This window comes from Bos mutus, chromosome 13 (assembly GCF_027580195.1).
Source record: "Bos mutus isolate GX-2022 chromosome 13, NWIPB_WYAK_1.1, whole genome shotgun sequence".
In the NCBI taxonomy this organism is placed as follows: domain Eukaryota; kingdom Metazoa; phylum Chordata; class Mammalia; order Artiodactyla; family Bovidae; genus Bos; species Bos mutus.
The window spans coordinates 59,099,313-59,125,734 of record NC_091629.1 but is presented as its reverse complement, the minus strand read 5'-3'; the positions used below and the strand labels follow the sequence as shown (position 1 = coordinate 59,125,734).

The following is a 26,422-nucleotide window of genomic DNA, read 5'->3' as shown; positions in this document are numbered from 1 at the left end:
TCCTTTTTTCCCACTTGTTATTTTACTTAAGGATAATTGTGTCAAAGAATTTTGTTGTTTTCTGTCAAACCTCAACATGAATCAGCCGTAGGTATACATGTATCCCCTCCCTTTTGAACCTCCTTCCCATCTCCCTCCCCACCCCACCCCTCTAGGTTGATACAGAGTCCCTGTGTTTCTTATTCAGTAATTATTTCTCAGGTTTCTGCTCAGTACTAGACCCTAGAGTTTAAGGGAAAATGTAGATAAAAGGTGTCAGGGATGGCTTTTCTAGAGATAATGCCTGAGCACAGACTTACACAGTTCAAGGGCACAGAGGGCAGGAGGGGGAGAGCACTTAAGGCCGGAGCAAGACGGGAAGAGAAGCACACGCAGGACAGGGTAGATACTTGTCCAAAGTAAAGGGACAGGGGCTGATGGAGATCTTGGCATCCGGTCCCATCACTTCGTGGCAAAGAGATTGGGAAACAACGGAAACAGGGACAGACTTTATTTTCCTGGGCTCCAAAATCAATGCAGATGATGAATGCAGTCATGAAATTAGAGGATGCCTGCTTCTTTGAAGAAAAGATATGACAAACTTAGACAGAGTATTAAAAAAGAGACATTACTTTCCTGACAAAGGCCCGTCTAGTTAAAGCTAGTAGTCCTGTATGGACTTCTTTTCTGGTAGTCATGTATGGATGTGAGAGTTGGACCAAAAAGAAGACTGAGCACCGAAGAACGGATGTTTTTCAACTGCAGTGTTGGAAAAGGCTCTTGAGAGTCCAAGGGTCTCTCTGTAAGGAGATCAAACCAGTCAATCCTAAACAAAATCAGTTCTGACTATTCATTGGAAGGACTGACGCTGATGCTGAAGCTCCAGTACTTTGGCCACCAGATTCAAAGAACTGACTCATTAGAAAAGACCCTGATGATGGGAAAGATTGAAATCGGGTGGAAAAGGGAATGACAGAGTATGAGATGGTTGCATGACATCACTGACTCCATGAACGTGAGTTGAGCAAGCTCTGGGAGATGGTGAAGGACACAGAAGCCTGGTGTGCTGTAGTCCACGGGGTTGCATAGAATCAGACACGACTGAGCAACTGACCAACAACAACAGGGAGAGGTGAGGAGGGCATCAACAGCAGTTGATGGGCATCAGTGGTGCTTTAAGAGGTCTAGACACCAATATGATTTAGAGTGCTTCATGGTCACCTGTGCTTTTGAGATTGGTGACTCTAAATGCTATGGGAGGGATGAATTTGAAGGGTATACAAATAACTGGAGAAAGACAAATCTGAAGGCATTAATACTGAGGAAAAAAAGGTGATGCAGGCCTGAACTGAGGGAGTGTTACAGAAATATTTTAGGATATAAAACTTTCAGGGTACAGTATAGATAAATGTTTAAGAAACCAATAAATGTACAAATCCAGGGACTCCAAAAGAGTAGATTCTGCTTGTTATTTTATAAAAGGTATCGAGTGAGAAGGGAAATGATCAACATGAACTGACTGAATTTGCTTCTATTTATTTCATAGTTTTCCTATTTCACATTGTCCAGTGTTGAAGGGACTCGTGTAGGTGTTTTATTTGAATTTGCTTTTCCTGACCTACCAAGCTCATGGAGAAACAGGAGCAAATGACTCAGTTGTATAGATTAAAAGAAGAAAAAGACAAACACTTTGAGTTTAGAGCTTGTAGTCACTATTCTAGGAGATAACTGAGAATCTTCTGTAAATGCAAAGGTGAGGATAGAAAAGAAAAAAGTACAGGAGTGAAAAAAGAAACTGTATGATTTCTTACTATAGCCCTGACCATACGACTGTTTAAAGGTGCTAAATTAATTAGTATTTATGGACAACACATTATTAGATGTGGTTACTCAATAGATTTGGCATTCTAGTAGAGTCAGAATTGACTTTATATATACTGCTTTTAAATAAAACAGCACTCCTTTATACCAGCATCCCTTGTGAACTCTTAATTCATTACAAATAATAAAACAAGTTGATATACTCTGTGGACACAGCTGAGAAGGAGGTACTATGTTGCACATTTCCCATGACCCCATTACCACTGGCAAAGCCAATTCCAAAATATATGAAGTCAGAGAAGACACGAGAAATATTTTAGTATTTGGTATCAGAGTTGCTTTTGCAGTTATACTGATATAATCATAACTAATACTTATGAATTGACAGCTATATAAAAATATTGCTATGAAGTCGCATTTTGAGAAGGCAATCTCTAGATGTCTACCTAGTTTCCCAACTAGTCCCAGAAATAGCATAGCTGATATTCAGCTGATAGCATCAGCTGAATAGCATCGCTGATTCAATGGATATGAACTCGGGCAAACTCCGGGAGATGGTGAGGCACAAGGAGGCCTAGAGTGCTGCCGTGCAATGGGTCACAAAGAGTTGGACCTGATTTAGTGACTGAACACCACCACCGACAACAACTTCTTTAATTACAATGAGACAGTCTTTCCTCAAATTATCAATATCTTTAGAACTGATTTTTTAAGCCTTAGATAGACATCATAAACTTACATAAGAAATGAGTCTTGTGGGTGACTAATTGTTTCCATGTGAAAATAGGATAAGTCTAGGACCACACTGGATCCAAACAGCACAGAGTGCCATGAGGCAAGAATGAATACAACACAGAAATATTTGCTTTAGAAAAAGGAATTGTCAGGTCTAAATTACTTAAGAGAAATCAAAGAAACAAGCAAGAAATGTAAAAGTGAAACTTTAAACTCCGTGTCAACACAAGGGCCCCTTTATCGTTTCACATCCAACCAGGTCAATGGTTTAAAATGGTGGTTCTGAAGTGTGACCTAAGAATCCCTGAAGTCCAGAGATCCACTGGGCCAGGGGGTCCAAGAGGTCAAAACTATTTTCACAACTCTAAACATTAGTTCCATTCTCATTCTTTCTGAGTGCACAGTGGAGTTCTTCAGAGATATTTTAAGACTCAGTGAAGTAAAATGGAGTGGTTTGTGGTTTAGTCCTAAGTTGGGTCTGACTCTTGTGACCCCACGGACTGTAGCTCGCCAGGCTCCTCTGGCGATAGGATTTTCCAAGCAAGAGTGCTGGAGTGGGTTGCCATTTCCCTCTTCAGGAGATATTCCTGACCCAGGTGTCAAATCTCAATCTCCTGCACTACAGGCAGATTCTTTGCTGACTGAGCTACCAGCGAAGCACCCAAATGGGACTGGAATGGGTGAATTTAACTCAGATGACCATTGTATCTAGTACTGTGGGCAAGAATCCATTAGAAGAAATGGTGTAGCCATCACAGTCAACAAGAGTCTGAAACAGTACTTGGATGCAATCTCAAAAATATTCGTTTCCACGGCAAACCATTCAATATCACGGTAATCCAAGTCTATGCCCCGACCAGTTATGTTGAAGAGGCTGAAGTTGAACGGTTCTATGATGACCTACAAGACTTTCTAGAACTAACACCCAAAAAAGATGTTCTTTTCATTATAGAGGACTGGAATGCAAATGTAGGAAGTCACGAGATACCTGGAATACAGGCAAATTTGGCCTTGGAGTACAGAATGAAGCAGGACAAAGGTGAACAGAGCTTTGCCAAGAGAACGTACTGGTCATAGCAAACACCCTCTTCCAACAACACAAGAGAAGACTCTACACATGGATATCACCAGATGGTCAATGATGAAATCAGATTGATTCTATTTTTTGCAGTCAAAGATGCAGAAGCTCTATACAGTCAGCAAAAACAAGACTGGAAGCTGACTGCAGCTCAGATCCTGAACTTCTTATTGCCAGCTTCAGACTTAAATTGAAGAAAAGTAGGGAAAACCACTAGACCATTCAGGTATGACCTAAATCAAATCCCTTAGGATGATACAGTGGAACTGACAAATAGATTCAAGGGAGTAGATTTGATAGAGTGCCTGAAGAACTATGGGCAGAGATTCGTGACATTGATCAAGCATATTTCCAGGAATAAGAAATGCAAAAATGCAAAATGGTTGTCTGAGGAGACCTTACAAATATCTGAGAAAAGAAGAGAAGCTAAAGGCAAAGGAGAAAAAGAAAGATATACCCATTTGAATGCAGAGTTCCAAAGAATAGCAAGGAGAGATAAGAAAGTCTTCTTCAGTGATCAATGCAAAGAAATAGAGGAAAACAATAGAATGGGAAAGAATAGAGATCTCCTCAAGAAAGTAAGATATACCAAGGGAACATTTCATGCAAAAATGGGCACAATAAAGAACAGAAATGGTATGGACCTAACAGATGCATAAGATATTCAGAAGAGGTGGTAAGAACACACAAAAGAACTGTACAGAAAAGATCTTCATGACCCAGATAAGCATGATGGTGTGATCCCTCACTTAGAGCCAGATATCCTGGGATGTGAAGTCAAGTGGGCCTTAGGAAGCATCACTACGAACAAAGCTAGTAGAGGTGATGGAATTCCAGTTGAGCTATTTTCAAATTCTAAATGATGATGCTGTGAAAGTGCTGCACTCAATATGCCAGCAAATCTGGAAAACTCAGTAGTGGCCACAGGACTGGAAATGGTCAGTATTCATTTCAATCCCAATGAAAGGCAATGCCTAAGACTGTTCAAACTACCACACAATTGCACTCATTTTACACGTTAGCAAAGTAATACTCAAAATTCTCCAGGCTGGGCTTCAACAGTACATGAAACATGAACTTCCAGATATTCAAGCCAGATTTAGAAAAGGCAAAGGAACCAAGATCAAATTACCAACATCCATTATCATCACAAAAGCAAGAGAGTTCCAGAAAAACATCTACTTCTGCTTTATTGATCACCCCAAAGCTTTTAATTGTGTGGATCACAACAAACTGGAAAATTCTTAAAGAGATGGGAATACCAGACCACCTGACTGGCCTCCTGAGAAATCTGTATGCAGGTCAAGAAGCAACAGTTAGAACTGGACATGGAACAACAGACTGATTCCAAATAGGGAAAGGAGTATGTCAAGGCTGCATATTGTCACCCTGCTTATTTAGCTTATATGCAGAGTACATCATGCGAAATGCCAGGCTAGATAAAGCACAAGCTGAAATCAAGATAGCCAGGAGAAATATCAATAACCATAAATAAGCAGATGACACCACCCTTACGGTAGAAATCAAAGAAGAACTTAAGAGCCTTTTGATGAAAGTGAAAAAAGAGAGTGAAAAAGTTGGCTTAAATCTCAACATTCAGAAAACTAAGATCATGGCATCTGGTCCCATCTCTTCATGGGAAATAGATGGGGAAATAGTGGAAACAGTGACAGATTTTATTTTGGGGATCTCCAAAATCACTGCAGAAGGGGACTGCACCCATGAAATTAAAAGACGCTTGCTCCTTGGAAGAAAAGCTATGACCAACCTTGACAGCATATTAAAGAGCAGAGGCATTACTTTGCCAATATCGGTCTGTCTCATCAAAGCTATGGTTTTTCCAGTAGTCCTGTTGGATGTGAGAGTTGGACTGTATACAGAAACCTGCACACTGAGGAATGATGCTTTTGAAATGTGGTGTTGGAGAAGATTCTTGAGAATCCCTTGGACTGCAAAGAGATCCAACCAGTCCATCCTAAGGGAAATCAGTCCTGAATATTCATTGAAAGGACTGATGCTGAAGCTGAAACTCCAATACTATGGCCACCTGATGCGAAGAGCTGACTCACTGGAAAAGACCCTGATGCTGGGAATAACTGAAGGCAGAAGGAGAAGGGGATGACAGAGGATGAGATGGTTGGATGGCATCACTAATTCGATGGACGTGAGTCTGAGTAAACTCCGGGAGTTGGTGATGGACAGGGAAGCCTGGTGTGCAGCAGTCCATGGGGTTGCAGAGTCAGACATGACTCAGTGACTAAACTGAACTGAACTCCAATATAGTAAACATCAGTACACATAAACAAAAGTTCCTTGGAATTCTCAACAATTTATAAAAGTATAAAAGGATCCTAAAGCAAACAGTTTTCAGAATCACTGTTTTAAAAGATTATGTCTATCAAATATTTATTAAAGTATGATTACTTCCCTTACTTCTAATAATCAAAGACACCACAAACTCACACACACATACACAAACACACACACACACACAGTCTGCTAATCAAAACATCTGATTGGCCTACTTTCATCTGTGTAACAGCACTATAATGAAATAATTATAAGCTGAAATATAACTGACATAGTAGCTAGTGAAGTTTTACTCTAGGGAAAGTTCAGAGTTCAAACAAGCATTTTTGGACATTGAAAAAATCTTAAAAGTCTAATATTTAATCTCTGAGAATTCCTGAGAAGTATAGAGATTCCAAACTGAGAACTTCAGGGTACTGAAACATATACAGAAACATCTTGTGTTCAAGCTTACATTTTAAAAATTTCTTTTTCTTATGCTTGTAAATATCTTTTGTTTCAAAGCACAGGTATCAACAATAACATTTGCCTTATTTATGTTAAATTCTTAAATTAAATTTGCAAAAATAAGTTAGAACTTTGAAGACTGAGCATTTCAAATATTTCAGTGTCGCTCTTTCCAGAGTTAACTGTGTACTGAAAAATTTACCTGAACCGGATGTTTGTAAATCCTTCATTCTGACTGTTTTATTAGGAACATAATCTTTCATTCTGACTGCAGGCTGAATGGGGTTTGGAAACAAGTTGATTACTAAATAATGCACATATGAATCAATCCACAGTTCATAATTCAAGATAAAATCATAAACATTTTTACCTTCATGTTATAATATTTCTCAGGAGAATCTAAAAGGGAAAAGGGACATAGAGTTAATTACACGTAAATATGAAAGCCAGCTGCATATTCATGCAGAGTTAGTACTGAGCAGAATCCTTGCCTTTGCACTGAATACATTCGGTTTTAGTGTCTTGTTTTTAGGGGGATCTTAGGACACTGGTAAGACAGACTTATGAATCCGCTAAAGATAGTGAAGAAAAAATAGGAATCAGTTCATTCAGTTCAGTCGCTCAGTCGTGTCCGACTCTTTGCGACTCCATGAATTGCAGCACGCCAGGCCTCCCTGTCCAACACCAACTCCCGGAGTTCACCCAGACTCACTTCCATCGAGTCAGTGATGCCATCCAGCCATCTCATCCTCTGTCGTCCCCTTCTCCTCCTGCCCCCAATCCCTCCCAGCATCAGAGTCTTTTCCAATGAGTCAACTCTTTGCATGGGGTGGCCAGGTACTGGAGTTTCAGCTTTAGCATCATTCCTTCCAAAGAAATCCCAGGCTGATCTCCTTCAGAATGGACTGGTTGGATCTCCTTGCAGTCCAAGGGACTCTCAAGAGTCTTCTCCAACACCACACTTCAAAAGCATCAATTCTTCGGTGCTCAGCCTTCTTCACAGTCCAACTTTCACATGCATACATGATCACAGGAAATACCATAGCCTTGACTAGATGAATCTTTGTTGGCAAAGTAATGTCTCTGCTTTTGAATATGCTATCTAGGTTGGTCATAACTTTCCTTCCAAGGAGTAAGCATCTTTTAGTTTCATGGCTGCAGTCACCATCTGCAGTGATTTTGGAGCCCCCAAAAATAAAGTCTGACACTGTTTCCCCATCTATTTGCCATGAACTGATGGGACTGGATGCCATGATCTTCGTTTTCTGAACGTTGAGCTTTAAGCCAACTTTTTCACTCTCCTCTTTCACTTTCATCAAGAGGGTTTTTAGTTCCTCTTCACTTTCTGCCATAAGGGTGGTGTCATCTGCATATCTGAGGTTATTGATATTTCTCCTGGCAATCTTGATTCCAGCTTGTGTTTCTTCCAGTCCAGCATTTCTCATGATGTACTCTGCATATAAGTTAAATAAGCAGGATGAGAATATACAGCCTTGACGAACTCCTTTTCCTATTTGGAACCAGTCTGTTGTTCCATGTCCAGTTCTAACTGTTGCTTCCTGACCTGCATACAGATTTCTCAAGAGGCAGGTCAGGTGGTCTGGTATTCTCATCTCTTTCAGAATTTTCCACAGTTTATTGTGATCCACACAGTTAAAGGCTTTGGCATAGTCAATAAAGCAGAAATAGATGTTTTTCTGGAACTCTCTTGCTTTTTTGAAGATCCAGCGGATGTTGGCAATTTGATCTCTGGTTCCTCTGCCTTTTCTAAAACCAGCTTGAACATCAGGAAGTTCACAGTTCACACATTGCTGAAGCCTGGCTTGGAGAATTTTGAGCATTACTTTACTCGCATGTGAGATGAGTGCAATTGTGCGGTAGTTTGAGCATTCTTTGGCATTGCCTTTCTTTGGGATTGGAATGAAAACTGATCTTTTCCAGTCCTGTGGGAAGACCAACCCGATGTCCAAGGAGCACTGGCTGTGTGGGCGCAGGAGGGCCTAGAGGAGCTATCCCACGCTGAAGGTCAGGAAGGGCGGCAGTGAGGAGATACCCCTCATCCAAGGTAAGGAGCAGCGGCTGCACTTTGCTGGAACAGCCGTGAAGAGATACCCCACACCCAAGGTAAGAGAAACCCAAGTAAGATGGTAGGTGTTGTAAGAGGGCATTAGAGGGCAGACACACTGAAACTATACTCATAGAAAACTAGTCAATCTAATCACACTAGGACCACAGCCTTGTCTAACTCAATGAAACTAAGCCATGTCTGTGGGGCAACCCAAGATGGGCGGATCATGGTGGAGAGGTCTGACAGAATGTGGTCCACTGGAGAAGGGAATGGCAAACCACTTCAGTATTCTTGCCTTGAGAACCCCATGAACAGTATGAAAAGGCAAAATGATAGGATACTGAAAGAGGATGTCCCTAGGTCAGTAGGTACCCAATATGCTACTGGAGATCAGTGGAGAAATAACTCCAGAAAGAATGAAGGGATGGAGCCAAAGCAAAAAGAATACCCAGCTGTGGATGTGACTGGTGATAGAAGCAAGGTCCGATGCTGTAAAGAGCAATATTGCATAGGAACCTGGAATGTCAGGTCCATGAATCAAGGCAAATTGGAAGTGGTCAAACAAGAGATGGCAAGAGTGAATGTCGACATTCTAGGAATCAGCGAACTCAAATGGACTGGAATGGGTGAATTTAACTCAGACAACCATTATATCTACTACTGCGGACAGGAATCCCTCAGAAGAAATGGAGTAGCCATCATGGTCAACAAAAGAGTCCGAAATGCAGTACTTGGATGCAATCTCAAAAACGACAGAATGATCTCTGTTCGTTTCCAAGGCAAACCATTCAATATCACAGTAATCCAAGTCTATGCCCCAACTAGTAATGCTGAAGAAGCTGAAATTGAACAGTACTATGAAGACCTACAAGGCCTTTTAGAACTAACACCCAAAAAAGATGTCCTTTTCATTATAGGGGACTGGAATGCAAAAGTAGGAAGTCAAGAAATACCTGGAGTAACAGGCAAATTTGGCCTTGGAATACAGAATGAAGCAGGGCAAAGACTAATAGAGTTTTGCCAAGAAAATGCACTGGTCTTCCAACAACACAAGAGAAGACTCTACACATGGACATCACCAGATGGTCAACACTGAAATCAGATTGATCATATTCTTTGCAGCCAAAGATGGAGAAGCTCTATACAGTCAACAAAAACAAGACCAGGAGCTGACTGTGGCTCAGATCATGAACTCCTTATTGCCAAATTCAGACTTAAATTGAAGAAAGTAGGGAAAACCACTAGACCATTCAGGTATGACCTAAATCAAATCCCTTATGATTATACAGTGGAAGTGAGAAATAGATTTAAGGGCCTAAATCTGATAGATAGAGTGCCTGATGAACTATGGAATGAGGTTCGTGACATTGTACAGAAGACAGGGATCAAGACGAACCCCATGGAAAAGAAATGCAAAAAAGAAAAAAAAATTGGAATACAGGTTTGCCAAAACATGCAGTTAATAACATTACGTTTTCAATGGCTTTATAAAATGTCGAAGTGCACATAGACCAATGTGAACATATTGACTGGTGAGGAGAAAATGGATCTTAATCAGAGGAGCAAATCATGAACCCAAGAAGATAAATGTTAAAGCTGATGGTAAAATGCAACAGCATATCTTGAATGCAACACAGCAGTTATCATTTGCACCATTATATTACAAGTATTTGTCATGTTCTTCGATCTGTCCAGTCATTTAAGAAGTGCACAGTTGGGGTGACAGTTCACTAAAATGTATAATTCATTTCTCATCAGAGACAGAATAATGAACAGATTAGTCTGGATATACACTTGTAGAAAATGACTTCATAAAAATATTCATTTTTTTTCCATACCCATGTGGGCTACTGGTATGCCTGCACATCTTGGCTCCTCTAGTTTAGTCATCTTAAAATTTCTCGATCCATTCACGCAAGAAGGCATGTAAGACACACTTACAAAATAATGTACAATAAATTCTCAACATTGAAATACAATGATCAAAAAGGAAATAATAAATTTAATTGCCACAGAATTATTAGATGTTAAAAATCTTGCATGTTTTAAAATCAGTGTAGTATTTATTGAAAATAACAATTCTAGCATTTAGGGAATGAAGCCTATCAATCTGTTTTGTTTCAAAACTTAGTTTGGTTGGGTACATCATGCTAATGCTTCAAAGGATTTCTGTGAAACAACTGTCAAAAAATCAGTTATCTTAAAAATAAAAAGTCAATCCCTCCATATTCAAATCAATCTAATTTGAATAACAAATACCAGTACCACATATATCTTTGATGTCTATAGTTACTCGGAGTAGCTGGGGTTGTCCCTACTTCTAGCACCCCCTCCTGCCTCCCGTATTATCGGGAACAACAATGATCTTATCTCTTTTCAGTGTAAATACACTGAAGCCATCTAGATGGAGTTCTCTCAAGTGTCCTCATCGACTCCAAACTCACCTCCCTAAAGCCTTACTTTCCTCCCTTTGTCCTTTCACTAGAGTCTTCCCTCTATAAAGGGTAATCTCTGGATCCGTGGTCTGAATTCTTCCCCCTTTATGTTCTTTCTATGGATCATCCCCACCATTTCTTTTCCTTCTTTGCTCAGCAATGGTATCTTACACCTGTAATTGCTACTTCGACTCTTTGCTTCCCTCTGGCTATAAACACACTCAGAAAGAAAAACAAACTAATGCTTTCCCTTGATCCTGTTATGTCCTGCACGAGCCAATGCTCTTCTTCCAGATTTCTGTAAACGCAAGCCTACACCCTTGCTACTCGGAGAGCTTGTTAGAAACGCAGAATCTCAGACCTTGTGCTCAGCATGTGCACTTCCCACAAGGTCCCCAGGCGACTAATTAAAATTTGAGAAACTATTTGGTCTATACGGAGTCTGCTTCTACATTACTTCAACTTAATTTATTCTCCTGAAATCTTAGCCTCAACTTCCTCACTCTAACACTTCCCCCCCACCCCCAAACTGAAACTGCATTGCAAGTTGGAAACTTTCCAGTGGCCTCTCTGTCAGGCTGTAGGTCCCTTGAGCGCCCTGTTGTGCCCCCACTCTCTCCTTCTTTCCAGCTCTCTTGTTTTGTCCTGTGTGACACCATGCTGGAAAGCAGCAACACTTCATATGACACCAATTTGCACACATTTACAGCTGAGCACCTGTGCCCACGCTGCCCCAGAGGATGACAGACCGCTCTGCACACCCAGGCACTGCAGTTCTGAACGTCTTTCTAACAACGAGTAAACAGGAAGAGGGGAGAACTTTGCTGTTCTTCTCTGACAAGTTTTGGTGCTGGAAGCTCACTTCAAATTCATCGTCCATGTCAAATACTCTCCCTTTATCTAGAGACCTTCATTACTTACTGCCCCCTTCTCCCACAGACCTGTGCTTCCTTTCTTCATTTCCTCCCTGTACCATCTGCCTCTCTCATCGTTCATTTCCTCTTTCCTCTTATTTCTCGACCTTCTTTTGGTTGTAGAATACCTTGAGACAGAACTAATCATTTTTTTTCTTGTCCAGTGTCACGTGGAATCTTAGTTCCCTGACCAGGGATCAAACCTCCACCCCTGCACTGGACAGTCTTAACATTTGGACCTCCAAGAAGTCCAGGAACTAATAATTTAGCTCCTTAAACTGGATTCTCAATTTAATCTGTGGCTGACACCTGATAAGATACACAATTTCCCTCCTCTTCTCGTCTTTTTCCTCACTACGGATCTGACAGATGTTTGGTTTTTTTTTTTGTTTTTTTGTTTTGCCTGTTAGAATATTCCCATTTTAAATCAATGTTCTGTCAAATAACCTTTCTATAAAATACAGTTCTCACCTTCTACTTGTCCATTTAATGTATTTTTTCCTCTTTGATCTTCAGGTAAATGACACACAAAGTTCTGTGGAATGCTGTCAGAGATACTCTGTTAAAATGAATATTGAGTTCCATGAAGATTTCCTAATGTCTTTTTAAGAAAATACCCTACTTTTAAAAACTGCCTACATTTAACCCAGTTAAGACAGGTTTTGCCAAGATCTCACAGCTGCCAAACGACAGAACCTGGATGCTGACTTCATACACTGCTGGATCACCAGGTAGTGGCTGCCAGCAACGAAGACATCAGGCCCTTCCTATCTCCTTCCATAGCTGCCACCTTCAAACAGAGCATCATTACTTTATGTTACCTCAAGTACGGCTGCCATAAGGGTACTCTGCCCTGCTACTTAAGTTTAGTTGCTCACTCGTGTCCGACTCCTTGCGACACCATGGACTGTAGCCTGCCTAGCTCCTCCATCCATAGGATTTTCCAGGCAAGAGTACTGGAGTGGGTTGCCATTTCTTTCTCCAGGGGATTTTCCTGACCCAGGGATCGAACCTTGATCAAAACCGTAGGCAGATACTTTACCTTCTGAGCCACCAGGGAAGTCCCCCTGCTACTTAAACAATCCAAAATGGTTTGTACTTATTAAAACATTGCTAAAGCAAACTGCTGTTATTACAACCCCACATATTTATTGCTATTCCCCATGCTTTTGCTTCTCTTGAAATGTTTCTTCCAGATTAACCTGACAATCCAAATACAGTAACACTTTTAAGTTTCAAGCACTATCTTTGAAGGTCCAAGTGATAAAAAACCACAATTCACCCTGTTTCTCTCTGACGCTCCATATGGAAAATTTATATAAAAATGTTGATTTAAGAAACATACATTTGGTTGGGAGATTGGGACTGATATATGTAACTATTCACTTTGATGCAAACAGATAACTAATGAGGACCAACCGTATAGCACAGGGAATGCTACTCAACATTCTGCAATGGCCCATATGGGAAAAAGAATCTAAAAGAGGTGACACACACACACGAAACAAAGAAACATTTGGCCATGGACTGACCTGGAATAATGTTTCAATTTTTAGATAAATGTAACTTCAGAACTCAAACGGATTCCTTATGATCTCTAAGCCTTGGTTTCTGTACAACACTGATTTCACTAGGTGAATCTTGCAAATGAACAAAAGTGTACTATTTGGTAGTATTTAGCACAGAATTATTTTATTCAATATAGGTTAAAAAAAGAGAAAAGTTTTGATGGGGAAATGCAAAGGTGAGAAAGTCACAGCATCTCCCACTTTTATGTTCTTACATTACTCAGGGCTTACATTTCAAAATAATAATAGAAGACAATACCTCAGAATCCCAAGATGATTCTGTACCTTTCTCTTCTCTCAATCCTAAGGCTGACATCATGTCTGTAAAATGCAGTCACAGATGCATTAATGAGAACATTTACTACTATGAATTTTAAAGACATAATTTTAAAGTCTATCCCTATCCACAAATATTTCAATAAAATAAAGTAGTGGAAAAGAATTTCAGAGGGTTGAAGCATTTTCTCAGGAAGAAAAAGTTGGTAGTAGGTGGGACACTTATGAAGAAAGAGAGCAAAAGAAATGTATTTCAAATGAAATGGATATTGTATTTGGATCTATACCATTTACATGTTTTTATATTTAAAGTATAGACAAAATTCACAGGCATTCACTAACTTACCACTTCTATTATTTTTGTGTGCTCCATCAACAGAAGTCAAATGGTCATGATTTGTTTGCTCTTGGGGAGCCCTTTCAATAATATCAGTATCACTTTCTTCTTCAACAAGTTCTGACTTTGTGGTTCCTTCCTATAAAAACAAAACAAAATAAAACAAAAACCCAACTTTAGAAAGCATATTCATTCATTTGGTCCTTCACTCAATCAGTGAGATGATAAACATTCACTGTCTAGCACATCCTCTACACTGTCCTGGGAGAAGTTAGAACTGTTAAAGAAAAGAGTGATTCTGCTCTGTGTTCTAGGCAAGGCAGAGACACATGAAAACAAACAAGAGCAGAAAAGTATCCTTCAACATCTCTGCAGCTGAAGTGGACAGAGCACAGGACGCGCACAAAGGAGAAAGGAGGCAGGTGTACCTGTGAAGCTCAAGGAGTGCTGTGACAAGGGCTGTGTCTCAGAAGACAGAGAGTGCAGAGCCAGGATGTGAGGGGGAGTCTAGGAAGGGAGGCCCGAGCAAATGGATGAGGTGTGAAACAATGTTCACAAGTCATGTGGAAAACTAGAACAGAGTCACTGGGAACCATATAGAAAGACAAAACTGGAGGACCAGGTTCAAATGGGAGAAAGCAAGTGTCATCTTCTTCCTTCAAGTGACAGGGATCATCACAAATTTATTTTATTTGGTGCCATGCTTTTATTCAAGTGACAGGGAAAAGACTGCACTGCACTAGGAAGTAGAAAGTTCAGTTTAGTTCAGTTGCTCAGTTGTGTCCGACTCTTTGCGACCCCATGGACTGCAGCACGCCAGGCCTCCCTGTCCATCGCCAACTCCCAGAGTTTAATCAAACTCATGTCCATTGACTCGGGGATGCCATCCAACCATCTCATCCTCTGTCATCCCCTTCTCCTCCTGCCTTCAATCTTTCCCAGCATCAGGGTCTTTTCTAATGAGTCAGTTCTTTGCATTAGATGGCCAAAGTTTCAGCTTCAGCATTAGTCCTTCCAATGAATATTCAGGACTGATTTCCTTTAGGATGGACTGGTTGGATCTCTTTGCAGTCCAAGGGCCTCTCAAGAGTCTTCTCCAACACCACAGTTCAAAAGCATCAATTCTTTGGTGCTCAGCTGTCTTTATAGTCCAACTCTCACATCCATACATGACTACTGGAAAAATCATAGCTTTGACTAGATGGACTTTTGTTGGCAAAATAATGTCTCTGCTTTTTAATATGCTGTCTAGACTGGTCATACCTTTTCTTTCAAGGAGAAAGTGTCTTTTAATTTCATGACTGCAGTCACCATCTGCAGTGATTTTGGAGCCCAAGAAAATATAGTCTGTCATTGTTTCCACTGTTTCCCCATCTATTTGCCATGAAGTGATGGGCCTGGATGCCATGATCTTAGTTTTCTGAATGTTGAGTTTTAAGCCAACTTTTTCACTCTCCTCTTTCACTTTCATCAAGAGGCTCTTTAGTTCTTCACTTGCTGCCGTAAGGGTGGTGTCATTTGCATATCTGAGGTTATTGATATTTCTCCCAGCAATCTTGACTCCAGCTTGTGCTTCATCCAGCCCAGAGTTTCTCATGATGTACTCTGAATATAAGTTAAATAAGCAGGGTGACAATATATAGCCTTGATGTACTCCTTTCCCTATTTGGATATTTGGCCTTGGAGTACAGAATGCAGGGCAAAGGCTAATAGAGTTTTGCCAAGTGATTGCACTGGTCATAGCAAACACCCTCTTCCAACAACACAAGAGAAGACGCTACACATGGACATCACCAGATGGTCAATACCGAAATCAGGTTGATTATATTCTTTGCAGCTAAAGATGGAGGAGTTCTATACAGTCAGCAAAAACAAGACTGGGAGCTGACTGTGGCACAGACCATGAACCCCTTATAGCCAAATTCAGACTTAGATCGAAGGAAGTAGCAAATACGATAGTATTTTACAGGAGAGCATTAAAAAGAAAAGAACAAAAACAAAAACCTATCAGCAATGCTCCAGAGTGGACAGTAAGCACACGAGATACTGTACATCACCCAAAGTGTCCATTAAACTGTAATTAAAAGGCTAATTTGGCTTTAAAAATAGCCAAATAAAAACGGTAACAGTCATTCTAAAACAAACTGCAGAGCCAGGAGGAATGAAAAGATTGACAAGTATATTTTAGAAAGATTACTCTGGCAGCAGCATAAGAAAGAACATCAGGGTAGCAAAACTAGAAAAGAATATTTCAAGATTATAGGTGAGACAGTGAGTTATGGTGATAAGATATGAAAAATGATAAGCAGGCAGAAAATACTGAACTTCTTGAGTGACTGGAAGCGGTAATTTCAAGGAAGTTTGGAGTCCAGGGTTTTTCCTGCTGTGGCATTTCAGTGATTCTGTCTACTAGGCTGGGGAGGACAGATGAAGGGATAGCTTCCAAAGAGTCAGGGATGAGGGAAGCATCAGGGACAATGGCTTCAGTTTGGGGTGTAATAAATTATTTTGAGGCATGCAAGGGACTCAGAAAAAGGATTTGGATAAATACATTTGAATTAGAAATAGATAAACTTATTCAGGAAAAACATATACTGTAAAGATAATTATTTGTAAAATATACTAACCTGGTATAATTAATATAAACCTAGGCAGAATTCTGAACTTTTGAAAATAAAACAATACCAGGGGAAGAAAACTATGAGATTAAAATTGTCAATTATATATTTCAACATCTGTTTCAAAGATATAAAAATATACTTTTATAAATATATGAAAATATTCATTTCTGTCATATTACAATAATAAGCATTTTTAAGTTTAATGAAAAAGTTTAATTGTTAAACACCAATTCAAGATGCTACAAGAAGACTCTGTTTTAAAATTGATCTTAAAAGACAAGTTTTAATTTGTAGAAGAGAAATGTTTATGTGAGGATGGAATTATGAGGCATTTTAAAGTACTACTATGACATAAGAAAGAAATAGAAAACCCTATTTGAAAAGATCTTATTCAAAATTGATGGTGAAATCAAAAGCTTTACAGACAAAGCAAAAATTAAGAGAATTTAGCACCACCAAACCAGTCTTACAACAAATACTAAAGGGATTTGCAGCCAGTAAACACAAGAGAAAGGAAAGACCTACAAAAACAAACCAAAAACAATTAAGAAAATGTCAACAGGAACATATATATTGATTATTACTTTAATATAAATGGATTCAATTCATCAACCAAAAGATACAGAAGAAGCAGGTCAGGTGGTCTGGTATTCCCATCTCCTGAAGAATTTTCTACACTTTGTTGTGATCCACAGAGTCAAATGGTTTGGCACAGTCAATAAAGCAGAAGTAGTTGCTTTTCTGGAAATTTGTTGCTTTTTTAATGATCTAGATGATATTGACAATTTGATCTCTGGTTCCTCTGGTCTGGAAGTTCATGGTTCACGTATAACTGAATGAATACAAAAACAAGATTGGAATGAAATATATACTGCTCAGGTTTCAGATTTTCTGGCATATTGAGTGCAAGCATCATCTTTTAGGATTAGACATACTAAGCTGCAATTCCATCACCTCCACCTGCTTTGTTCAGACCTAGAGACACAGTCTTGATCACTGCCTCCTGTACAATGTCACGAATATCCGTCCATAGTTCTTCAGGCACTCTGTTAATCAGATCTAATCCCTTGAATCTATTTTTCACTTTCATTGTCTAATCATAAGGGTAAATACTATATGAAACTAAATTCAGAGCAGGAAAACTAATTTCACAATGGAACACTTTACCTTGGTTTTAAAATCAAAGACTTCATCATCTGCTGTAGGCCCTAAATCAACGCCAGGTTTATTGGGAAACCTTTAAAGCAAAAACATACAATAAAAATGAGTGAGTTCATTTCTTTGAACAACAACAAAACAAGTGAAAGTTTTTTATATATTAAATGAACTTTCTTGACATGAATAAAATTTGGCCTGTTTTAAAACAGCTTTTTTTTTTAAAAAAGATTTTTTGATGTGGACCAGTTTTAAAGTTTTTATTGAATTTGTTCCAATGGTGCTTCTATGTTCTGTTTTGGCTGTCTGTCCCCGAGGCATGTGAGATCTTGGCTTCCCTGAATGAATATCAAACCCACACTGCCTACACTGAAAGAAGTCTTATTAACCATCTTAACCACTGCAGCCCCAGGCAAGTCTCCAAAAAAGTTTTTAATTACCTATTTCTGCTTCCGTCTCTCCCAACCTATGAAATATCCAGTTAACACTCATTCTTAGTTTCCATAACAGAGGGTGACAGCCTAAAAATAATCTGTTTTCACCAAAAGTTCTAATAGCTGAACAGAAAATCCAACTGATGGATTGAAATAATTTTTTTTTGCCCAAATTGGAATAAACCTGATGACTTAAAACAAAGTGGAAGAATAGGCTTTTCCTTCTCCATTGTCTGTTCCCAGTTCAGAGACTAATCTGAGTCTGTCCAAAAGGGGAGTCTAGGTCCGTCAGCAGGGAAACCACTTATTGAGAAGGCACCAGTTCTCTCCTTTACTCTAAAAGAGAGTACATGGAGTTTCCCTACAATGTCAAAACTTAAAATGTAGACAAGTCAAAGAACTAATTTATATCTGTCTTTAACTTATGTGCTATATGAGTACTTCTCAGTCTCTGCTGAGGGACATAGGAGTAGACGTGGGAGCCAGGAATGCCAACTGTCAAACCACAGGTCAACTCATTTTAACGGCGGAATCACAGGTCAATTCATTAACCTCCTGAAACCAGAGTTGCCTAATATGGACGGAGGAGCCTGGTAGGCTGCAGTCCATGGGGTAGCTAGAGTCGGACACGACTGAGCGACTTCACTTTCAGTTTTCACTTTCATGCATTGGAGAAGGAAATGGCAACCCACTCCAGTGTTCTTGCCTGGAGAATCCCAGGGATGGGGGAGCCTGGTTGGCTGCCATCTATGGGGTTGCACAGAGTCGGGCATGACTGAAGCGAGTTAGTAGCAGCAGCAGCAGGACACAGCTACTTTACAAAGCTGCTGTGATGAATCTATGAGGTCACAAATAAGCACGTAATGCAGTGTCTAACCCAGAGTAGAATGCTCAACAAACATTAGTTTCTCTTCTCCATGTTCCCTTAGTTAAACATATAATTTAAAACATCCTAAAAATCCTACCTGCTTAAAGAGTCTTCTTCAGAACTCTCATCCAATATTAAAGAAAAAAGCAAGATGCATTTTAAATCAACAAAAGAAAAATACAGAATATTAAAACCTCAAGACTGATGCTTGATTTAAAAGTATTCCTTTCAAACCACACCTGGAGGCCACACTAGAGGGAACAGTGATTGTACTATACTCGTAGGTTACTAATGCCTAAGAACCACTCCTCCCCTTTATAGTCATCAAATGCAAAACAAAAACACAAAGAAAGAACTGCTATTTACAATGACCATAATCCTAACCAAACTCCAGGAGACTGACAGAAAATGATATTAGACCATTGATAGACTCAGTACTATAAACTGACAGTAGCACACTTAAACAGCACAGTATTTCTGGACTTCCATTGCCTGGAGCAGTGAACAGAGACTATAGGTGTCTTTTGGGGACATGACAACTTCTCTGACTCTTCAGTTCACAATGAAAACGCCTGATCACAGGGAAGCTTGGTCTACAGGCATTGAACTTGAGAGCATGGTAAAATATAGGAAGCAAAGTCTTCTCTTCTTGGCCCTCTTTCCAAGGGCAAGAGAAGTATGAAAGATGTAGTGATTCCAGGTTTAGAAAGGATAATCTCTTGAAAGGGAGGCGGGAGAGGGCAAACAGGTAAAGGAAGTCAACTCGGTTGTGAGAATGGGGACTGGAATTGTAGTGGTGAGCATGCAGTAGGGTACACAGAAGCTGAACTTTTAAAAAATGTCTAAATACTTACATATATATATATACATACATACACACACACTAATACGCTTAAAAAGAATCTCTTGAGATTCTCTCCTTCCATTGCTCAAGAGTATCTGGACCACATAGAGCAGGATGGTCCAAAGAGTGCTGTGTACTAGTGAGGGATATCGTTATATCAATCCTCCCCATTATATGGCAAATGTTTATAGAAATCATGCTTTTTCAGCTTGGAAGTCATACATCATCACATTTTAAGCTGATGAACAAGGGGAGGGAGGGAAGGATGGAGGGAGCCATGGACTCTGGTGCCTTTGGACAACATTTCCCAGGGGTCGTCATGATCTGATGCTGGAGGGGTGACTCACATTCAGTGACTCCAGGGGAGAAGAGCACTGCAAGCTTGAGCCTGGAGAGCAGGGGCAGTGATTTTTAAATGTTTGCACCCTGTGACATCAGAACAATGCTTAGTACATAAGAGACTCTTGAAAGTTATCTGTTTAGTGAACAAGTGAACAACTAAATAGGCATGTTTTCTTTGAAAATGTTGTTTAGAAAAATACAGAAATTAACCAGAGACAACTCTTTTCTATTTTGAATGTATTGAAGACCAAGACTCTGTCATCTCTGTATTACCTCTGACTAATGTATTAAACCAACCTACAGTTCTTTGATAGATGTTTTTGTTGTTCAGTTACCAAGTCGTGTCTGACTCTTGCAACCCCATGGACTGCATCTCACCAGGCTCTTCTGCCAATGGGATTTCCCAGGCAAAAGTACTGGAGTGGATTGCTGTTTCCTTCTCCAGGGGATCTTACCGACACAGGGATCAAACCATATCTCCTGCATTGGCAGGTGGATTCTTTACTAGTGAGCCATCTGGGAAGCCCCCTTTGATTAGACAGAGGTCTACTCAGTTAAAGGTATCCTCAGACACCCTGTGCAATGTGCCACATTGAGCAGGCCTAATGCTGTTTTTGTTAATCCGAAGTATTTTTTGTGCTTTTAGTAGAACCTGCAGAGTCCCAAGTTGATCTATTTGAATATCTATTATGATAATCTTTTAACTGATGGCAAGAGAACATCTTGTTCTTACAAAACTATACTGTCATAACAATTATCTAACACACAGAAGAAAACATCTGGTCCTAATGAAGTCAACCTACCTCACTCTCTTTGGATCTGTAAGGATGAAGTTGCTAATAGAGACCTGCTTGGTACACAATAGGCAAAACAACTGGCTCTCAACCAGGCATTGCTTTTCCGCCTTCTGTACTGTTCGTAGGTATCTTTCAGAAATAATCTCTCACTATTATGCTGCACACTGGCTCTGCTTTGCAGTTCTTTTGTTTATCATTTCTTATCCTACCAGGAAGGGATTATTCAGGTTCTCAGTTTTAATGATGGTAACTATTTTAGTGAGACTAATCACTACACAGTAACTACTAACTATTCATTCACTAAATGCAAACTATTTCTAAAAATGAATGTTCAGTTTCATAAGAAGTCCAATTTGATATATGACTATAGATGAAATATACATCATACTAAGTTAAAAATTTTTTTCTTATTTACACAAAGATCTAATATAGGACTTTAGGGGCCATATTAAATACATGGATTTCTTTTCAGACAATACTGTCTTTGATGTTAAATCACCTATAATTAACCTCTTAAATAATTATGAATACTAGACTATTAAAAAAGTAATTTAGAAAATAAAACACATATGCAATTTACACCAATTTTTTCATAGTTCTTTCATCATTGAAACTTCCTCACTCCTACTTTATCTATGGTAGAATCACCAAGAGTTATTAGGTATCAGATGATGTACCTGGGTTGCTATTTTCAGGAGAAGTTTCAGGTCTCTTTTCTTTATATTCAGAAATCAGTTGGCGAATGCTATGTATTAAAATTGTGATAAATAATATTTTAACACTAATATGAAAAACAACTACCAAATTCTTAGATCATTTCAGATAAAGTTGTCAGAAGATATAAATCTTCAAAAAAAATTGAAAGTGACAAATTATTTTTATCTGTACTACATTCCTATTAGTGCCAAAAAGATCAACCCTGTCTGCTAATCCGACTTGCCTATAGACAGCTTGATTGACACAGAGTTTTACATTTTTTTGAGTTGTTAAAATGTTAATTCAACCTCCAGATTTCTTTTCCTTTTTTTGTGTGTGCCAAAATCCAGGAAACTCAAGAATTCTTGCTTTTGAAATAATTCTTAGTGAGGTCTTTGGGGTGGGAAGGAGGCTCACAAGGAAGGGGAAATATGTATACTTAGAACTGATCTATGATGTTATACAGCAGAAAACAACACAACATTGTAAAGCAATTATTCTCCAATTTAAAAAATTAAAGTTAAGAAACAATAGTAAAGGGAAAAATAAGGTCTCTGTCAGCAGGAAAAAATATATATAAATAAGAATTTGAGATTTCTTCTGGTACTTTTCTCACTGTGCATATTTAAAATGTTTGATCCACACTCCATCTGAAACTTTTTGATGAGATAAAAATCTAGTTACTTTTCTCTTTTATCAGGTTATTTCTCCACCATCTATATACAATTTATCTTTCCTAATAGAAAATATCATCAGTATCAAGTTCTAAAGTTTTACCTACATTTGGGTGTTTGGGCATTTTCTATTCTGTTCCATTCATTTATCTATGCCCTTTACAGTTGTTAGTGAATGAATATTTTGTTGGCACTTACGGCACATTTTTATATCATGAAGAGCAAGTCTTAGTCTACTATGTACAATTTTAATTTCATCACAATAATTAAAGACAGCATATGTAATCCAAAATGTTTAAAATCATGATATATTGATTTGGTTTAAGTATAGAAAAACCATATATCCTAAGAAAATGTCTTCCTATTCAAGGACACAGCAAGCTTCCTACTTCAAAGCTGTCTTCTAAGGTCCTTCAACAAAGAACATATACACCTAAGTGTACACTGATATAAAACGGATATTGAATTGTATCTGAGGAATTTTTAATCCAGAAGTTGACCTCTCATGGGAATTATTTTGCTCACTATGCAGTTTTTGGTAATATATACCTTATGGTATAAAACTATGTAAATTAAAAATAAGATGCTGACAGCATCAGAAATCTGTCCACTGCCATGATCCATGGATTGGCGATCCATGAATAAGTGTTTTCATAAATCACATGAGAAAAAATGTGAGAGCCAGGAGGTTCCAGAAAATTTCTTGAAGGCTATAGAACTTGAGAGCTCTTACTCATGAGTACATCATGCTAATCCATGCAAATAAAAAGTAAGAGGAAGACAGAAAAAACAGATGCTATTCATGTTTCATTTCATTTCTGTGATTACTGACATTCAGTTAAATGACTTCAAAACCATCAGCAAAGTGCCCTGTAAGGGGAATTACAAGTGGGTCTGAAACCAGCTAAGGCTTTCTGCTGATCATAAATTCTGTGGGGTGCTGGATCCCAGGAAGTTGTCGAAGAGCCTTGGAGGGGAAACTCACAGGAGGGACCCCTGCCAGGCCCTTCCACCCCGCTTACCTATTCATCTTCTGTCATTCAGGCCATTCCTCCTGGGCAACAGAACCTGCTGCACTTTGGCTACGTTGCCTGCACTGGCAGCTTTGTGGATCTTTCCGAGGTCCTTGTCTCAGATGCAGTACCCGGGCTGGAAGTTGATTCTATGACAGCTGTCTCTCACCGGGTTGACGGAGGAGCCAAAGGGCGAGATGCCCTTCTTAACTCCTGAAGCCAAAACTCTTCTTCAACGCAGAGTCTACAAACTCCAACACACCTCACCTCCCCCTCAGCTCTTCAGAGTCCTCTAAACCCATACAAACACTAAGAGGTAAGCCAGAGCAGTCCTGCCACAACCTCCCAACTGGGAAGCTCAACAGTTTAGAATCTTTTATCCCAGAATGATCGTTGCTAAGTGACACCTAGAAACACATTGCCCATGTGCACAGAGGCTTGGCATGCCAGACTGACAAGGGTGCATGTGCAAGAACTATAAGTTCATTTTCTGAAAGAAACAAACAGTATCAATAACCCCTTACCTAAACTAAGAGGGAAAGACAGGAAACTGAAATAAACACAGAAATCAAAGTGACATTAAAACTATATAACTGTCAAAATAACTATATTACCCAAAACAATCTACAGATTCATTGCAATTTCTATCAAATTACCAATGGAATTTTCCACAGAACCTGAACAAAAAAAATTTTACAGTGTATATGGAAACAGAAGGCCCCAAATAGCCAAAGCAACCTTGAGAAAGAGAAGCAAGAGTTGACAGAATCAGGTACCCTGACTTGAGCCTACTCTGCAAGCTTCAGTAATCAAAACACTGGTCCTAGTACAAAAACAGAAATATACTGAATGATCAATGAAACAAGACAGAAAGTCCAGAGAGAAACCTATGCCCAATGGTCAATTAATCTATGATAAAGGAGGCAAGACTATACAAAGACGCAAAGACAGCCTCTTCAACAAGTGGTGATAAAAAAACTCAACAGCTACAGGTATAATAAGGAAATTAGAACACTCCCTAACATCATACACAGAAACAAACTCGAAATGGACTAAAGACTTAAATATAAGGACAGGCCCTATAAAACTCTTAGAGGAAAATATAGGCACAATACTCTCTGACCTAAATTACAGCAGTATCTTTTTTCATCCACCTCTTAGAAAAATGAAAATAAAAATAGAAATAAGCAAATGGGATTTAATCAAACTTAAATGCTTTGGCACAGTGTAGGAAATCATAAACAAGACAGACCACAACCCACATAATGGGCAACAATATTTGCAAACGATGCAACTAACAAGAGATTAATCTCCGACATTTTCAAACAGCTCAAAGAGCTCAATATCAAAAAACAAACAACCTGATCACAAAATGAGTGTAGGATCTAAATATACATTTCTGTAAAGAACACCTACAACGACCAAAAAGCACGTGAAAAGATGTTCAGAAAGGATGCTCTGCATCACTAATTACTAGAGAAATGCAGAAATACTACAATGAGGTATCATTTCACACCAATCAGAATAACCATCACCAAAAAATCTATGAACAATAAATTCTTGAGAGAGTGTGGAGAAAAGGGAACCCTCCTACACTGTTTATGGAATGTAAGTAGGTACACCCACTGTGGAGAACTCTATGAGGTTTCTTTAAAAACTAACTATAAACTTGCCATATGATTCAGCAATCCCAGTCCTTGGCATATATCTGGAGAAAACCATAATTCAATTAGGTACATGCACCCCAAAGTTCACTGCAGAGCTATTGACAATAGCCAAGACACAGAAGCAATCTAAGTGTCCACCAACAGAAGAATGGATAAAGAAGATGCAGTGTACACACACACACACACACACAATGGAATACAACTCTGCTATAAAAAGAATGAAATAATGCCATTTGCAGCAACACAGAAGGATCTCAAAATTACAATACTAAGTGAAGTAACTCAGAGAAAAACAAATATCACATCACTTACTTGTGGAATCTAATCAAAATAAGTTTATTTACAAAACAAAACCAACTCACAGATCTCAAAATCAAATTATGTTTATGAAAGGGGAAACATGAGGGGAGGGATAAATTAGGAGATTGGGGTTAAAACATAGATATTATTTTTCCAGTAGTGATGTATAGCTATATGAGAGTTGAACCATAAAGAAGGCTGAGTGCTGAAGGATTGATGCTTTTAAACTGTGGTGTTGGAGTAGACTCTCTAGAGTCCTTGGACTGCAAAGGGATTAAACCAGTCAATCCTAAAGGAAATCAATTCTGAATATTCATCAGTAGGACTGATGCTGAGGCTGAAGCTCCAGTACTTCAGCCACTTGATGTGAAGAGCTCACTTATCAGAGAAGACCCTGATGCTGAGAAAGATTGAAGGCAGGAGGAGAAAAGGGACAACAGAGGATGAGATGGTTGGACAGTATCACTGACTCGATAGATATGAATTTGAGCTAACTCCACAAGATAGTGGAGGACAGAGGAGTCTGGCAGGCTGCAGTCCATTGGTCACAGAGTCAGACATGACTGAGTGACTAACACTTTGAATTTGAAATTGGAAAACTTAACAGTGCTGGGTTTTAAATATGCCTAAAAGTAACATTCGTGACACTGTACAGGAGACAGGGATCAAGACCATCCCCATGGAAAAGAAATGCAAAAAAGCAAAATGGCTGTCTGAGGAGGCCTTACAAATAGCTGTGAAAAGAAGAGAAGCAAAAAGCAAAAGAGAAAAGGAAAGATATAAGCATCTAAATGCAGAGTTCCAAAGAAGAGCAAGGAGAGATAAGAAAGCCTTTCTCAGCAATCAATGCAAAGAAATAGAGGAAAACAACAGAATGGGAAAGACTAGAAATCTCTTCAAGAAAATTAGAGATACCAAGGGAACATTTCATGCAAAGATGGGCTCGATAAAGGACAGAAATGGTATGGGCCTAACAGAAGCAGAAGATATTAAGAAGAGGTGGCTAGAATACACAGAAGAACTGTACAAAAAAGAGCTTCACA

General features: G+C 39.1%; 1 protein-coding gene and 2 pseudogenes across 1 annotated transcript in view; 1 reads left to right on the top strand and 2 right to left on the bottom strand.

Moving 5' to 3' along the window:
• LOC102283266 (ankyrin repeat domain-containing protein 26) overlaps positions 1 to 18,236 on the bottom strand; it is a 65,308-nt gene extending 47,072 nt beyond the window's left edge. The window contains exons 1-5 of the mRNA XM_070382148.1: positions 18,211 to 18,236; positions 17,757 to 17,826; positions 13,978 to 14,107; positions 6,741 to 6,769; positions 6,573 to 6,645 (exon numbers count right to left, since the gene is read on the bottom strand). Coding sequence (XP_070238249.1) covers positions 6,573 to 6,645; positions 6,741 to 6,769; positions 13,978 to 14,107; positions 17,757 to 17,826; positions 18,211 to 18,236 — 328 coding nt within the window. The remainder of the gene's footprint in view (positions 1 to 6,572; positions 6,646 to 6,740; positions 6,770 to 13,977; positions 14,108 to 17,756; positions 17,827 to 18,210) is intronic.
• LOC106700542 (patched domain-containing protein 3-like) overlaps positions 1 to 26,422 on the top strand; it is a 137,928-nt pseudogene that overhangs the window by 60,252 nt on the left and 51,254 nt on the right.
• The window catches only part of LOC102283549 (patched domain-containing protein 3-like), a 120,344-nt pseudogene that overhangs the window by 48,310 nt on the left and 45,612 nt on the right, over positions 1 to 26,422 (bottom strand).